Source organism: Aplidium turbinatum, chromosome 2 (assembly GCF_918807975.1).
Source record: "Aplidium turbinatum chromosome 2, kaAplTurb1.1, whole genome shotgun sequence".
NCBI lineage: Eukaryota > Metazoa > Chordata > Ascidiacea > Aplousobranchia > Polyclinidae > Aplidium > Aplidium turbinatum.
The window spans coordinates 16162172-16178460 of NC_137473.1; the positions used below are offsets into that span (position 1 = coordinate 16162172).

Consider the following 16289-nt stretch of genomic DNA (forward strand, 5'->3'; position numbering starts at 1 on the left):
GTTTTCAAACTGCATACCACATTATCTACCAATAACCTATATACCGAGCGCAGGATAGATATATTGACCTAGCAACGTTCCATAAACACACAACTCATTGGCTGTTGCGCCTGGATTTAACAACGTGACCTGCGACGCTTCAAATGTAAGAAATAGAAAAGGGTTACACCCTCTTTAAAAGCAATGTCTCAAAATTAATGTCGTTAAACAAAGAATTTCGGTCATGTGGATGAACTGTTCCTTTCCTCTTTGCTTATTCTGTAATCCTTGGACGTATTTTCATTTGACTTCTCCTCATCGAATATTGATTCCCTTTCCACAATTGCCAAACCATTCCTGTAGCAGATGCTTGCCCGCCTGTGAGGTACTTGCCGTTTAAATTGACGTCATGACAGCGTCCATACCACCAACCACCAAAATATTTGCTGGCACAATCTTCTGAATATATGTCGTTGTCGCGATCCTTCGTGGAAAACTGTCGGTTGTTGTGGGGCCCCAAGGCGTTTCCTAAAGCATAGCAAATCGAAAGAGATTGACATCACATTTTACTGTAGAACTTGAAAAGGCACGACATAGGCATAGGAAAACATTGCATGTAATTAATCAACATCAACCAATGAATAAAGAAATTGGAAACTTTTCATCGAATAAGCGCTCGCAGTCACGCCATTAGTAAACTCACGTCTCCATGCAGCAAAGTTTTTTCAAAAGTTGGATGAGTAGTTGATGCAACATTTTTGACTTTTGTCATTCTTGTTATTATACCAGACTTTTATGTTTTTCAAAGAAAATGAAGGGTGTGCCAGCAAACATCTATAGGATTGGCGATGATACAAGAGAAGGATCCACAGAGGATACAAACTGATATGCATAAATCAACAAATGAATAAAGAAATAACAGTAACCTCTTAAATACATGTAGCTCCACACAAAGTAAAATTTACATGACTTTTGACTCTTTTTTATTTGTTTAAAAATAATGTCTAAAAAGACATTATTAAAAGTAATTACGGACAGTGGCCAGTGTTTCGATCTTCCGATCTCTTCAGCGTAGTTAAAATCAGTGCCGGTCTTAGGGTATTTCGGGCCCTGTGCGGAATATGCTTTGCGGGTCCCAATGACAATGATCCAATTCAGTAGCGTAGCTAGGTATTTTGAAAGGAGAGGCAGGCGAAGCCTGACGGCAGGAGGTCTGGGGGTCTCCCACAAAAAATTTTGAAAAATTACTTTGAATTTGGTGCATTCTGAGAGTATAACAAAAATTTGAGTATGAATATTACTGTAAAATGGTGCTGTCCGGTCCCTGGTCCGGTGGCATAGCAAAAGGATAAAGGACCTAGGATAAAGATAAGCAAAAGAAAAAATATTAGTAATAGCAAATGCCAAAAGGATAAAGGACCCTAAAACCGCAACTGACTTCAAGGATACCAGTACTTGCTTGTGAATTGAATTGAATTTTTTCGATTGAAAATTACAAAAATACTGCATTTTCTGAGTAAATTGCGGGCCCCTTAATTTGTGGGCCCTGTGCAATCGCACGGTTTGCACACCCCAAAAACCGGCACTGAGTAAAATGAAAGTGGAATGTTGTCTTGAAGTTATGAGAAGATGGTTTCAAAGAGTAATTTAATAAGCCAATGAGAATTGATTTAATTTTTGAGTTCAGACTCCAGCGAAACGTAATTTTACTGCCAATTAGAAGATGTGATTTATTTCGAGAAAAGTTGTGCCAAGCAATGACTGGGATTTCTCGACAACAAAACTTCAACAATCGCAAAACTTCACTCTGTCAATTTCGGTAACCGGCCCTGCGTCAAAAGCCTCTACAAGTATACGAAACTACTAGGAATAACTTATTAAGGCTTTGTCAGTCCAAGGGTAAGGATTCAAAAATCAAATCTACGATATCAATACCCAAAAAAAACTTAGACTCACCTATTTAGGATATAGTTGATTATTGTATTTCAAACTAAAATCAACTGATCGTGCTTGTTGATACCAACCTGCATTTCCACTGAAGCCATCCAAGTTTAAACGATAATTTGTAGACTTGTCTCCAATCGAAAATGAGCTGTAACAATAAATGTTCAATTTAGATAAAAGGGGGCGATTATGAAGAGTAGACTAAGTTATTTATTACTTTTCGATTTAATGACTTGAATTTGCAAGGAAAAACTCGTGCCTTACTTCCCATAGCCAAAGTATCTTGGTGTAAAGTTAAACAGATCGCTCACGATCTTCAAAGTACAGTAGTTGCTCATGGACCTCCATTATTTTGTGCCATTGAGAAAAAAATAGCATCTTACGCTGCTTTACAAAAACGCCTAAAAAGCTCCAGTTGGGAAAAAAGAGCTGATTCATTATATGCAGGAGCGTTAACGTAGGCCCATATACTTTTCAACAGTGTACCGTACGCCATTTGAGGGCAATACATGCACACTGACAGCAATGACGTCCGACTACTTGTTTCAGTTCCCACTTCATTGCAAAAACCTCTATATTTTTGCAAGAATTTAACCTATGAACAGGGGCGTTGACAGGGGTGTCTAGGTGGTACTTTTCGATCCGGGCCCGGAACATTTAAGGGGCCCGGATTTAAAAAATTCCCGCGACTTCAAACATTATCAAGGTCTTAATATAATCAGATCTAAAGGAATTGCCATCAGAGGTTAAAACAGCCATTTCAGCTGTCAGATGGTAAAGTATCGGGCCCCCTTCTGGGTACCGCGCCCACTTCAGCTTTCTGGTGGTAAAATAGCCACTTCAGCCAGCTAACATTAAAATAAGAATTTAGTAGTCTATAGTAATTTCCCTAACCACGAATATTACCCGAAACACGAATTTCAAAATAAACAAACTAATATTTGTTCAAACTTAAAAACTGAAATGGCACAGGTAAGAAGATTGCTATCCCTATTTCTACACTAAAAATTAGACCAAAACCGCTTTTTAGATTGCAGCAATCAGCAAATGTTTGACCTAGGCCCAAACACCCTTTCCCAAATCAAATTGAATATTTTCTGACTTTCTGCACTAACTTTGCTGTAAATTCTCTTTTATGAGCTTAGAATGACCAGCGAAACATCAATGGAATCGGGAAGTAATAGCCTACTCTAGCGCCAAGTGACAAATAAAAGTTTGAAAAAAACAACCGCTAGATAGAGATACTAGTAAGTTTTGCGGTTCAAGAAATTTTAAGATTGCGCAAGATTTGTTAAATGACCATGCTTAAACGACATCAATAAAAGTTTGTACACAACCTTTATATTCATAACATTGTCGATAAAGGGGGCCCAAAAATAAATTGGTACCCGACCCCAGAAGTCCTGTCAACGGCCCTGCCTATGAAAAACAGTCGGAAAAATTCATCATTCTATCTTTTGGTCGACGAGTACTGATGCCAAACCACTTGCCTCAATTATGACTATGTTTTTCCAAATGAGGATGAGATTTTTAGGCCGTCGGACCACTCAGCAAGTGCTTCAACTCAGCAAGTACATTTCAGCTAATAGGCCTATCAAGTCAGCAAATGAGATTTATGTGCTCACGTCAGACTTGCTTAGTCATCGCTTGTCAAACTCATGTCGCTGACTTGTGACATACCAACTTTCGGCTTGATCAGTTGTCACTTTCTCAGTTTCATCATTCACCAACTTTAGCCATTTGCCCAGACGTTGTTAACTCAGTTGTCACTTGCTCAGTTTACAACTTCTGACTTGTAGGAGACTCAGATTCTTATGCATTGAAGTTGACAAACAAGAAAGCTTGTGGAAAGCAGAAAAACTAAATATAACCAGTCTCTGTGCAATTATTCCAGTCTCCGACACACTTCCAACCATGACAAGGGTTGATGTGTCTCAACTGTATCCATACGAGTATCGGCTTTTTTGCTCAACCATGCACCAATAGGAAGTGGAATCTTTTTTCCCTCCAGTGTGATTTTAAACCGACCGTAAACCGGCTTTAAAAAGAGATTGCTTTGTGTGTTGTATGATTAACTTATCTCTCATAGCAACTTTTGCACAGCACATGTAACTACTTAATGATTTTAAATAAAAGATTTAAAAATGTTAAAGAAATGGCCCTATTAGAAAGCTTTATTTTATTACCCGAAACAAAGAATGCAAAAAGTAATAAAAGCTTTTTCAAAATTAATTAAAACGACTCTATTTAAACCTGTATTCAGCATAAGCAGCATTTCCTTCCCAATCTTCGATGTCAACTCTCAACATATGTTGTCTGGTACTTAAAATTGCATATAGATGTTTGAGTCCTAAACACAGTTCAAACTATAAAATACGTTATCATTTATAGCAGACTGTGCTTTGCACAACTGCGTAGTTTTTGAATATATCTGCAGTCTGCACGGATATAAAAATCTGTATATCCAATCCTTTTGTCTCTATTTGTAGAAGCTTTTCTTTATTCAAACAATCGAGCCCTTATCCAACTGAGTTAACGGCGGGATAATAACTTAAATTAATTTCTTTTAAAAGGATACTAATTAAATAACACATATGGAAATATGGTACAATAAGTATAGTAATAAAACTGATATTATTATGAACATAAAATTTCAGTGTTCGCCACTGGTAGGCTGATATAGTTTTACTCATTTAACAAATTTGACTCTTCACCAAACTCTAGAGACAGCAGTTATAATATAAAATAATTAAATAAAACACTGAAAGTATATTCAATTATATCGATCGTATGTAGGTAGGTTATATACCTAAACTAATTGTTCTGTGAATATTGTCTTACCAAGCCAAAACTCTCCGCTTTTTTGTCCAAATCCTTCCTCATAGTGCTTTCAATTTAAGAAGAAGTCAACTTCTCCGGAAAACCGTTTTTGAAAAATGTATAAGAAAAATTAAACATTACGGAATCTTCAATGTTGTTATTTGATTTTTCGCTCAATTAATCTAACTAGGCCTAATGCAAGTCTTTGGGATCAATTGGATGGCTCTCATCATCATCATTATTCAACATATTTTGACGTCACACGAGATCGTAGCGTCATAACAATAGCACATTTAAACAAGCAAACAAAAAATAGATACACAGTGTCAATTATCTCGTAATAACATTCTGTGGAAACTTTACTTCTTTGCAGTGGATATCAATGTCAAAATTGTTGTATACTACTACACTTACCCTTTCATACTCAGTTTTACTGTATGTATGGTCAGAGTGTGAATTCACCTTACATCATTGGACACAATGATAAGCGACAGTTGCCGTCTGGTTAGCGAAAATTTAAGTTTAAAGACTCTGAAAGTTGCCCCTTGAAAACTAATTAATTTAAGGGATAGCTTTCATTTAATGTAGCTAGTTGAGATAATCCCTAATATTTTCTATACAGTAGCCTACTTTGATTTTATTACCGACCTTCATGTTTATCGGCTGTAAAAGACTTGTAGGCAATAGGACTGGTGGAATAGATAGCCTAAGGACTTTCCTCAGATCCCCCTCAGATCATTGAAAAAATTAGCCAAACAAAAATTGCGTTATCTTGTGGATCAGCCGCACGCTTCCAGTTTGTTATTTTGCAGTGTTGTGCAAAGTGCAATGCAGAAATATGTTGTCTGGTGCCTATTACGCCTATGCTGTTTAGTTCCAGAAGTATCATATGCTTTGATTTGTTACCGTATGCATTTAGATTCCAAATGGACACAGTAGGCTATATGAAAGTCAAATAGTTCGATTCTACTTTTATCTTATGTGTGTTAAATTAAGATTTGTATGCAATAGACTGAGTTTCGCTTTTCTTAGCATGATCGTTGTTTACTTCACAAATGTAGATTAGGCTAAAACAGGTTGCTTATATCTACATTTGTAAAGTAAGATTTGTATGATGTTCCAAAGTTTAAACCCTCTAGTGATAGGCTACATGGGTTTTGTATCTTTGCTACACAAGTTTGAAACTCATCTGGCGTTGCGGAAGTAATACAATAAAAAAAGCAACACATCAATATCGGCAATATGCTGACAAACTAACATTCTAAATGTTAAACGTAACATGGTCTCGTGACAAAAGCACAATGAATTGTTAGGCTACTTCATTTTATGTCGTATATGCGGACCACCGAATGTGGTTCCCTGGTGAAGTGGTGAGAGTTGTGGTAGTGTGATGTATGGAAGTTTAAAACAAGTGCTCTGATATGTGTGAAAACAATATTCTAAAAATCGGTTTTGAATTCGACGCTACAACAACCCAATATTTTGTAGGTAAGCGAGCAATTTTAAACCTGCAAACATAAAGAACATGTTATTAGTAGGGACATTTTTATTTTGATCTAAAAAACTTTTTTTTTGACTTTATTTTGACCTAACGAAATTGCTTATTTGTAGAGGCCACAGTAATTCTTTGAATTGATACCAGTTACCCAAACGTAATATTTTGTCGATTTCAGACCCAAACGTGTTCAAGAAAAGGGCCTTGATTGCGATGCGTTTACTTTTCCTGTGGCTTTCAACAAAATACTTTTTATCGCACTTCACTATAAACTCGCAAAAATTGCACCTTAAATCATCCCTGGGAATTGCATTAAATTCACCAGAAAAATCTCGACAAATCTGTTAACTTTTGCTGAAGACGATTTAGCTTGCTTAGGCATTTTTGTATTACAGAATGTCAGTAGCCTAAGGCAGGGGTCACCAAACTTTTTTTCTCTGAGGACCGGATTGCTGCGAGATTAACAACTGCGGGCGGATGCAACTTGCGAAAAGATATACTATTTAGAATATCCATTGACTTGAATTGAACACAATAAATAACAAAGTCAGCGGTGGAATAGCAAAGTTGTGATGAAAATCGAAAGGTTGCTGGAAAATTTATCCCCTGCTGTGATACACTACAGGGCATAGTGCTCTTGAAAAAATATTACATTTTACCAAAGTTGGCTTAGGCTGTCCCCATTTGTGGTGGCCAAGTGATAAAAACAGAACACCAATATGTAGGCTGCATGGTGGAAAAATGTACAAATTCAACATACAGCAACGAACTATAAGAACGAACAATTTTAACAAAAAACATTTTCACTTTTTTCCTTAGCAGTTGTAGTGCAGCTGTTATTTCCGCAGTAATACGTGGCGGCCGGATGAAATCAGTTTGCGGGCCGGTTCCGCCCGCGGGTTGTAGTTTGGTGACCTCTGGCCTAAGCTAGTCCTAAAATCCAAACTGTTTATTTTCGAAAAGATCACGTTTGTGAAGAGGAAGTGTTTTATAAGAATTATTTAAATACGTAACAATGAATAAACAGTGGACAATTTGCGATACTGTAGGCCTACAAGTTACTGCTGATCCAAGTGGGCATTGTGACATATTTCCTGCTTTTATGGGTTAATATGGTTTAATTTTGTCGCAGTTCCTGATTTACAATGCTTCTATAAGTATTTTGACAAAATTTACTCCCAAGAAACTCAAAAAGTTTGTCAAAAGCCATAATTTGACAAATTTTGACTTTATTGAAAATTTTGACTTTATTGTCAATTTTGACTTTATTTTGATCTATAAACGTTTTAGAAACAGTCCCCTAGGTGCTGAAAACAACTTTATTCTTTGATTCGTGGACAGACGAGGTCCTTAAAAATTGTTGACTGTATTGACTTTTGCGGCCCTAGTTATTAGATTGAAACCGAATAAAGTCTACAATAATCACTTAGTCATTATATCGTTCTACCGTTACTGCGTTGAAAGTTTTTTCAACGTGGTAGGCTAAACAATAAATCAAAATTATTTTAACATTCATATTATCATCATTTTGTGCCTTTCTCGTATTGAGGGTTGGATCTTAACAATGCAAGACTGAAATTAACAATAATGTTTTTATCGAGTCTCCATCTCAACTGCTACATGATTTAGGTCTACTAACCATCCAATTGTGACCATTTCTTTGAAATTCGCAGTACACTTCCAGTATATTCCCACCAATAGCGATGCTGTAGAACCCATTTAGAGTGGCACCTTCTTGGTACAGATCGTCGCAATTGCTATTGTTGGTCAAGATTTTTCCCACATCCGGTCTAAGTATACCTTAAACAGAGTATAGCAGTTGAAGTTAAATATCTTACTTTGAGGTGGTTGGAGTGCAAAAAGGAGAAAGTGGCAAAAGGAAGACGGGCATTGCAATAGGTAGGCTACGCTTCAAAGCTCAGCCAAAAATACTTAAGCTACTTTACTGCAGCCTATAATTAAGCTATGCTGCATTGAATTGCTAAATATTAGGTTATCCACTTTCAAAATCTAAAATCCAGTGTGAAAAAAGCTGTTGCAACCGTGTCAAATTTTTGTAGGCTTATTTAACAATTTATTTCGGTCTCGAGCACGTCTTATCATTTGCGTTTAGGAGCTTCTGCTTGTTCTGGACACCTGATGCTATATTATTGCAAGTTATTTTTGCTATGATTGCCAAAAATGAAAGAATGAATCTGAAACTAAAAAAATGAAATGTTTTGGCTAATGAGATGTACTTCTCAATATGTGTGAGAAGGCAATATAATTTTCCATTACTATTATAAAATAACGATTAGGGTTATCATGGCCGTTGAGGGGAAATTTTTGGCCAATGAGATCAACTCAAGACACTTCTACAAATAACGAAGGGTATTCAAAGAATATGTGGTGGTTTTCCGGGCCCCTTGGAAAGGTTACTGGCCCTAAAATTATTTTTGGCCCTGGTCCGAAAGTACCTCCTAGACTACTCCCCATCAACTTTACTGCTGAGTAGATTTACATTTTTTAACAAAACAAAAGTTCAGAAGTTAGAAAATTGAATCTGAATTTAAATCGAGTCACTTATTTGTGAACAACGTCTGAATAGTGTAAAAAGGTTTTTGAAGATTCATCAAAACCAATTCATCAAAATTAAAAAAAAAAAGTGTATCTTTTTAATGAAATAATCAGTTACGTTGTGTTTCATGAAGACTGTTTTCTAGTTGTGAAATTCTTTCTTGAAGTTGGTCAATGGTTTTTCTGCTGTCATCAGACTGTCCTTTGTTCCCTTTCGTTCCTTTTTCTCCTGAAAAATATTTGTTTTCAGTTTTCAAGAGAACAATGACAAAATAATTGCAAGGAGATATTTTTAGCTTTCCTCTTGTTCTATCTTCCAGCCAAAAATCACACCACATCATCACCACCAATCATTGTAATTCTTTCCACAAAGATAAGAGTTAAACTGACTGGTAAAGCGGCGGTCGATTGCTCAAGTGGCAAGGTTTCTTAAAGTCTTCGACCTGGCTATGTTTGTTTGTGCTCTCTCGTCGTGTCAATTATTTGTACCCGTGCGCTGTTGATGCAAATAAAACAGTTTAACACAATACGGTGCGATACTGATGAGCCCAGCCTCATGGGCGAAACACGTGTCTATCGCTGTCTATTCGATGCTACAATCGGCTGCCAAAATAACTTAAACGTTTAATTGGAGGTCTCAATGGCTGGCGTGGAAGCTACACCGTTCTGGTTAGCGAAGCGTCACTGCAGCTCGCTGTGCTAGTGAGTAATCAGCCTTGTGCTGATAGCCGGGAAGAACGCCTTTCTTCACAATCATTGTAATTATATCATACATCCGAAGGGAAAAATGATTTTTCTTGATGTATTATTGCCTTATGCCTATTTGAAGGCAGCCAGGTGCTTAACCTAACAATCAGTAAACTGTTTAGAGTACTGAGCCATTTCAGAAAAATTGAACTTGTATAGCAGTGGCGTAGCCAGAAAAAAAATTTGGGGGGGACCAAATATTTGATGAATTGAAGAGAACAACAAAGTGTTTGATTTAAGCCATCGCCACTTGATACGCAGTGGCGTATCCTGGTGGATTGCGCAAGGGTAGCAATAAAAGTGCCACTTTAGGTTTGTTGCTGTTTCTATGACATCTTTGATACAAGTTTTGTTTCTGATAACTTCATTTCTGATCTTGTCTTTTCTATTTATGTTCAATATTATTCTTTCCATGTTCTTTTGTGCTGCTGCCAGTTTTCTTGTTTGTTGTTTTGTGAGTGACCATGTTTCTGCTCCGTATGTTAATGTTGGCAATATTACTGTGTCCATGATTTTTCGTTTTAAGCTAATTGGAATATTCTTGCTCTTTAAAAGAGTGTTATATTGACCAAATCTTCTCCAGCCTGATGTTATCCTTTGGGTGATCTCAGTTTCCATGTCGTTTCCTGGCGTTATCATTTTCCCTAGATATTTGTATTGATCAACCTCCTCTATCTTTTCTCCATCTATCAAAATACCCGTCCTTGGTTGTTTCCCTGCTATCTCGTTACACATTATTTTTGTCTTTTTCTTGTTCATCTTCATTCCATCTCGTTTCCCTTCTCGATTCAGTTCCTCAAGCAATTGTTGCAGAGTACATTCTGACTGTGCAAAAAGGATGATGTCATCTGCAAATCTGAGATTGATCAGCAGTTGTCCATTAATGACAAGTCCAGTCTCAGATTTCAGCCTCTTGAATATCTCTTCAACTGCAGCTGTAAACATAACAGGTGAAAGAGTGTCACCTTGGCGCACCCCTTTCTGAATCTTTATTTTATCACTTAATTTCTCGGTTCTGATTTGTGCAGTGCCATTTGTGTATGTATTTTTGATAATTATTACTATTTTATCTGATATACCATGAATTTGAATTGCATTAAAAACAGAGGAGTGCTTGATGGAATCAAATGCCTTCTCATAATCAACAAATGCCATAAATATGGGTAGTTGGTATTCATTCATCTTCTCTAAGATCTGCCCAACTGCATGCAGGTGATCAATGCAAGAGAATCCTTGTCTGTAAGCTGCTTGTTCAGGGGGTTGGTTTTCATTTAGACTGCTGCTTATTCTGTTCTTGATGATTTTCATAAATAGTTTGTAAATATGAGAAAGTAGGCTAATGGGGCAATAGTTTGCAAGGTCTTTCTTGTTTCCTTTTTTAAAGAGAAGAGTAATTATAGCATTCTTCCATTGTTCTGGCACTTTTTCGGTTTCGATCACGTTGTTAAATAAGTCACAAAACTTTTTGAGTAGAATATCCCCTCCTGCTTTTACCATCTCTATTACTATGTGGTCTTCTCCGGGTGCTTTTCCATTTTTCATCTGTTTGACTGCTTTTTCAACTTCGCTTTTCAGAATTGGAGGAATTTGTTCGACTGGATTTTTAGTGACAATGTTTTGTGTTTGATCATTGTATAATGTTTGATAGAAATCAGCACATCTTTCAATTATCTTTTCTCTGTTTGCTGTTTCTGAGCCATCTTCATTCTTCAGTGCCGGAATCAATGCTCTGTTTCCATCTTTTTCAGTATTGCATTTTTTCAATCCCTTGCCTGTCTCAATTGCATTTTTCACCTGTAGGGTGTTGAATTTTCTTAGATCTTGTCTAATACTTTTTCGTATGTTCTTGCATAACTCTCGATATTCACTATTGCCTTTTGATGTTTCTCTCATCATTTCTCTACGTTTCTTCAGCATCTTTTTAGTCTCTGGTTTCAGTTTCTCTTCTCTTTGCCTCGTGACTATTCCACCAACTTTCTTTGCGCTTTTTTGAATAATATTGTTCAATTGTTTTGTCTTTTCATCTAAATCTTTGACGTCGCTTTCAAGTATTTCAAAACGGTTTTGCAACTCTATTTGGAATTCATCTGCCTTTTGAATCAGTCTCTCGGTGTCAATCTTTGGGTTTGATATTCTCATCATTCTAGTTCTTTCTTGTTTTACATTTAATCGTATAGTGCTGCGAACCATCCTGTGATCACTTCCGATGCTAACCCTTTGAATGACTTCAGTGTTAAGGACAATTTCTCGTTTGTTTGTTAAAATATAATCAATTTCATTTTTCACCTTTCCATTTGGACTTTTCCAAGTCCATTTTCTTCCATTTGACTTTTGAAAAAGAGAATTTGTGATGATCAGTTTCTCTGATGCTGCAAACTGGATCATCCTATCTCCCCGTGCATTTCTCTTTCCAATGCCATATGCTCCAGTGGTATTTCCGTCACTCTGTTGGTGTTTTCCTATTTTTGCATTAAAGTCTCCCATGATAACTTTGTAGTGACTTTTATTCTTTTCCATTTCTTCATTTATTTCTTCATACAAATCCTCTATTTCTTCATCTTCATGGCTTGTGGTTGGTGCATATATCTGTATTATTTGCATAGAGTATTTATTGTTAATTTTCATTGTGAGGGAAGCCACTCTATCACTAATTCCTTGTATTTCTGTAATTTTGTGTTTTATGCTTTGATGGATTAAAAAACCGACTCCTTTTGTTGAAGTATCTCCCCCTCTGGTGTAGAGCACGTGTCCTCCTCCAATCTGTACCAGATGCTCTCCTTGTCTTCTTGTTTCTGCTAGACCAATTATTTGCCACTTCATCCTTGTTTCATTTAGCTCGTGTGTAATTCTAAAAGCCTGTCTTCATCTTTCAAGCTTCTTACATTATACGTAGAGATGTAGATTTTGGGAACCCGGAGATTCTTTGCACCCTCTGCCTTTCGGCTGCCGGGGACTAAGGGCCTTTTTGAATGTGTGTTCATTTTTCATTGTGGGTTTGAACCTTTACTCACCACGCTGGTTCAGTGCGGGTTGGTGAGTGCCTGCAACTTGATTAAGCAGCAGGGCTATCCAACAGGTGGTACAGGATTACATTTTACCTGTAGCAGATCTATTAATGACCTGACCTGAACAAAAATCAGAAAATATAGATCTTAAAATGTTTCAATCATTCATTGTTTCTTACTGTGTTCTGTAAAAAGCTCTAGCCTAAATTGCAGATAAGTTGGGAATTGGATCATCACGTGAATGCAAACTTTCTACTGATTGTTTTGGAAACTTTTTGCTATGTCTTTGGTCTCTATATCAGTAGCCTAACCAACTAACCATATCTGACTAACAAGCGAAATGTGCAGTGAAACAAAGCTAGAAGGCTTTTATACTTATGAAATATATTTTGGTACGGTATGGAAATTAGTGACCAAGTTAAGAGCTGTGCACCTTATGTGATCTGCAGAACGCATCGGTCCAATTCAGATGACTGACCAGTGGCGGCTCGTGACTTTTGGTGATGGGGGTGCTGCAAATGTTGATGCTAAATATGACATCGTAACGTGACACGAACGGTCGAGCGCCAAAGGCGCGAGCTTTCTAGGGGTGTCTGGGGGCATGCCCCCCCAGAAATTTTTTCACTTTTATATGCTCTAAAATGCCATTCCTGGTGTTTTCAGGACAAAAAATACAAATTTTGAGCAGTTGAAAATGTGGACTTTTAAAACTTTGAAATAAAAAATTGTTTATACTTAAAGGTTGGTAGGCTACAAAATAGGAAACCTGAAGTTAATAGATGGGAACATTTTGGTCGTAATATGAATATCAATCATTTTATTTTTTGTCATTAACGCGTCCGGGACGAAAAGATACTTATAATCGATATAGACCTACCAGCACGTTAATGAATGGGAAAAGGTGGCAAAACCTGGAAAGATTTAAAACGTGCCTGAATAGAAAATCATGTAGTAGGCTATATATCTGTAGTTAGCACGGCCACAAAACCCAAAAAACAAACAGCAAAAAATAAAACAAAAACAAAGAGAAGCACACATGTACACAGTTCCAATATTGATGTGGATGAGCACTGAGCAACATTTTGATCATAATAATAATAGAATGGAGAAAGAAAACCGGACATAAAAGAAACCCATCCTCAGGCAAAAGCCCGTTTCGATGTGGCCCAGGAGAGCAGATGTTGAGCTCTTTCTATGGTCAGACTGCACATCACACAGTAGCCTACGACGATTGAGGTTTGAGATCCCGTTTAAGTTATTGTTTCTTGTCCTGGTGGGTGGGTGATGGAATAGATGAACTGGTAGATAATATGATGATGTCCTGATGGTGTTGATGAAGCTCTCATCCCCTTTGGTGTCGTGTTGGTTATGGAGTGTTGCGTTTGCTGTTAATATCTACAAACATAAAAGTACAGCACAAGCAGTAGACATTATTGTTAGGTAGGCCTAATCTTTTGTAAATTATTTCGGATTTCAACTGAAATCTTCACAAGAATGCAAAATAGCCTTTCTACGTTGTCTTTCTATTGCGTAACCGTTTTGCCTAAATGTTGTTTTAGTTTGTAAACAAAAAGTGGCTTTGTATCAGTCTTTCTAATTGAAGAAGGAAATTCGTTCCATGTTTTCGCACCTTTGAATTCTATTGAATGCTGAGTAAGCATTTTGAGAAGTATGGAATGTTTAGAGCAGTGGTTCTTAATCTTTTTTGTATGTTTTACCCTTTTAACAAAGATGAATATCAGATTTACCCCCAATAGATAAAATGGTAGCCTACCGGTAATCATTTATTAAAAAAGGAAAGTAACAAGTTCCATCAGTTATATTCAATGCGACGGCTGCCCTTGCTTTTTGGCAACGAGTTGTTCAATGTCTGGTAAAGTAGGAGATAATGCACAACAACTGCTTGTGCTGTCATATTATCTGAATGCACAACAAATATCGGATTCAATATGAAGTTGGTTTCGTGCTTTGGATTTGATAGTAGGCTAAGCAATGCAGAGAAGCCGCATTCGCATAGGTAAGTTGAAGAAAACGTGACCGTAACATTCAGAGCTTGAATACCTATCCTTGGATAGCAATGCTATATTTTAACATAGACAAAACTTTTCTAGGTTGCAAGAGTGAAACTCATCTTTTGCAAAAGAATCGTTTGTTAATTTCATAAATTCTTCTTGGATTACTTCAGGAACATCTTTCACTCCATACAGAAGGATTTCTCGGTACTTTCATCAAAATACTGCCAGTAGGCTATTGATCTCGGGAAAATATCGTTCAAACTCCTCCTGCAAAGTTTAAAGATAGCTGATGATGTCATCCTTTAAGATTTGATTGAGATCATCTCCAGTTATCTCCGTCAAGCGGTGAAATGATATCTACAATACCTTCAGCTGGCACAATTTTTCTGTCCCGTCAACTGATGTGGATATTTTGATTGATAGCTCATTTACCCTCCAAAACGAGGAAATTTGCCCCCAGGGGTAAACTTACCCCAGTTTTAGAAATGCTGGTTTAGAGAATCATTATCATGGTTTCTTGTACACAGGCTGTGAACCTCTTTGACATATTTAAAACGGTTGGAGAAGCAATCTGGTAGTAAATTGTTGTGAAACTTAAACACGAAAACACCAATTTCCAGTTTGAACAATTGCTCAATTGATATCGGGATCTTGCTACAACTATCATTGTTGGGACGGAAAATACAATGAATTTAAAGCAGACTTTTTCTCCTAATTTACAAGTACGGTAACAAAGAAGTGTCCAACAGGAGAGTGACAATATAGCCTATACATTGGTTGAAATTATTTGCTGTAACATATATATACATACATACAAGCACTGTTTTGTAAATATTTACCAGTTTTAACAAATTAGATAGGCTATTAGAGGCCTAACCCAAAACATTAAAAGATTAATTAATCAGTACTGTACTTAACTATAGGATGTCTTCTGAAGATTTGATTATGTGTGTCTGTGAATTAATAAATACAAAAATATTGCCATTGATTGTCCAGACATTTCTTTTCCCAAATTGGTGTTTTGCATCATTGACAAGTCGAACTCTCCACTTAGTGAGTGCCTCAGTCAAGGCCATAGATGATCCAGCAAAGTTTTTCTTTTGCTGAAATACAAGATTTCTTGCGGTTTTCTGACAAATTTTATTATGATGGGTTATTTTATTATTATGAATAACAAATAAACAAAAGACACAAAGTTCCTACAGTGCATGGTGCACATGCACTATGCAGGCTATAATTCGGGTGGATACAAAGGTAAACAGTGGGATAAACTACAAAACATAAGTTACTTACAAATAAACTGCTCCATGCCAACTGGAACCAAGCTTATTTATAGACAAAATCCATTCTTCTTGTTTTCTTTTGAGCAAAAAGGTTAATGACTTTGTCATTAATATGTGGGTGACGGTTGAAGAATTTTTTCTCCGTTGAAATGACAGCAAAAGCATTTAGCCTTTCTTGATTCATGGTAGGCCTACTCCTCAGCAAAGTTTTGATTCTTGTTGAAAAGCAGCGTTCAGGCTCTGCTGTGGTCATAGGAATGGTTCAAAGGAGGATTTTTAACAGTTTGGGAATTTCACTGAGAGCATCATTTAAATTACTTTTCTGAATAAATGTCAACAATTCAAATCACGTGGAATATTCATGTTTGTCTGATCTGCTGTAGAATACTGCAAGTTCAGTTTCAAACTTTTCTTTTTCTAAGATGGGATATGCTTCAACAGTTAC

The 16289-nt window shown here is 36.7% G+C and overlaps 1 protein-coding gene across 1 annotated transcript; it reads right to left on the bottom strand.

Moving 5' to 3' along the window:
• Nucleotides 1–148: 148 nt before the first annotated feature.
• On the bottom strand, nt 149–12361 carry LOC145788369 (uncharacterized). The gene is made up of 6 exons (XM_082600142.1): nt 10111–12361; nt 8913–9023; nt 7878–8038; nt 4177–4289; nt 2004–2071; nt 149–507 (listed from the first exon to the last, which is right to left on the bottom strand). The coding sequence occupies exons 1-6, from the start codon at nt 12359–12361 to the stop codon at nt 254–256; spliced, it is 2958 nt and encodes a 985-aa protein (XP_082456268.1). The 3' UTR covers nt 149–253.
• Nucleotides 12362–16289: the final 3928 nt, after the last annotated feature.

Bases quoted from the DNA above. Each gene is read 5' to 3' on its own strand.
- LOC145788369 (XM_082600142.1), bottom strand. From the start codon at position 12,361: ATGAAGTGGCAAATAATTGGTCTAGCAGAAACAAGAAGACAAGGAGAG. The intron at 9,024-10,110 runs GTCAATATAACA...AATATTTTTCAG, and splicing joins ATCAGGCTGGAGAAGATTTG to GAGAAAAAGGAACGAAAGGG. The intron at 2,072-4,176 runs GTTTAAATAGAG...TTATTGTTACAG, and splicing joins GCTGCTTATGCTGAATACAG to CTCATTTTCGATTGGAGACA.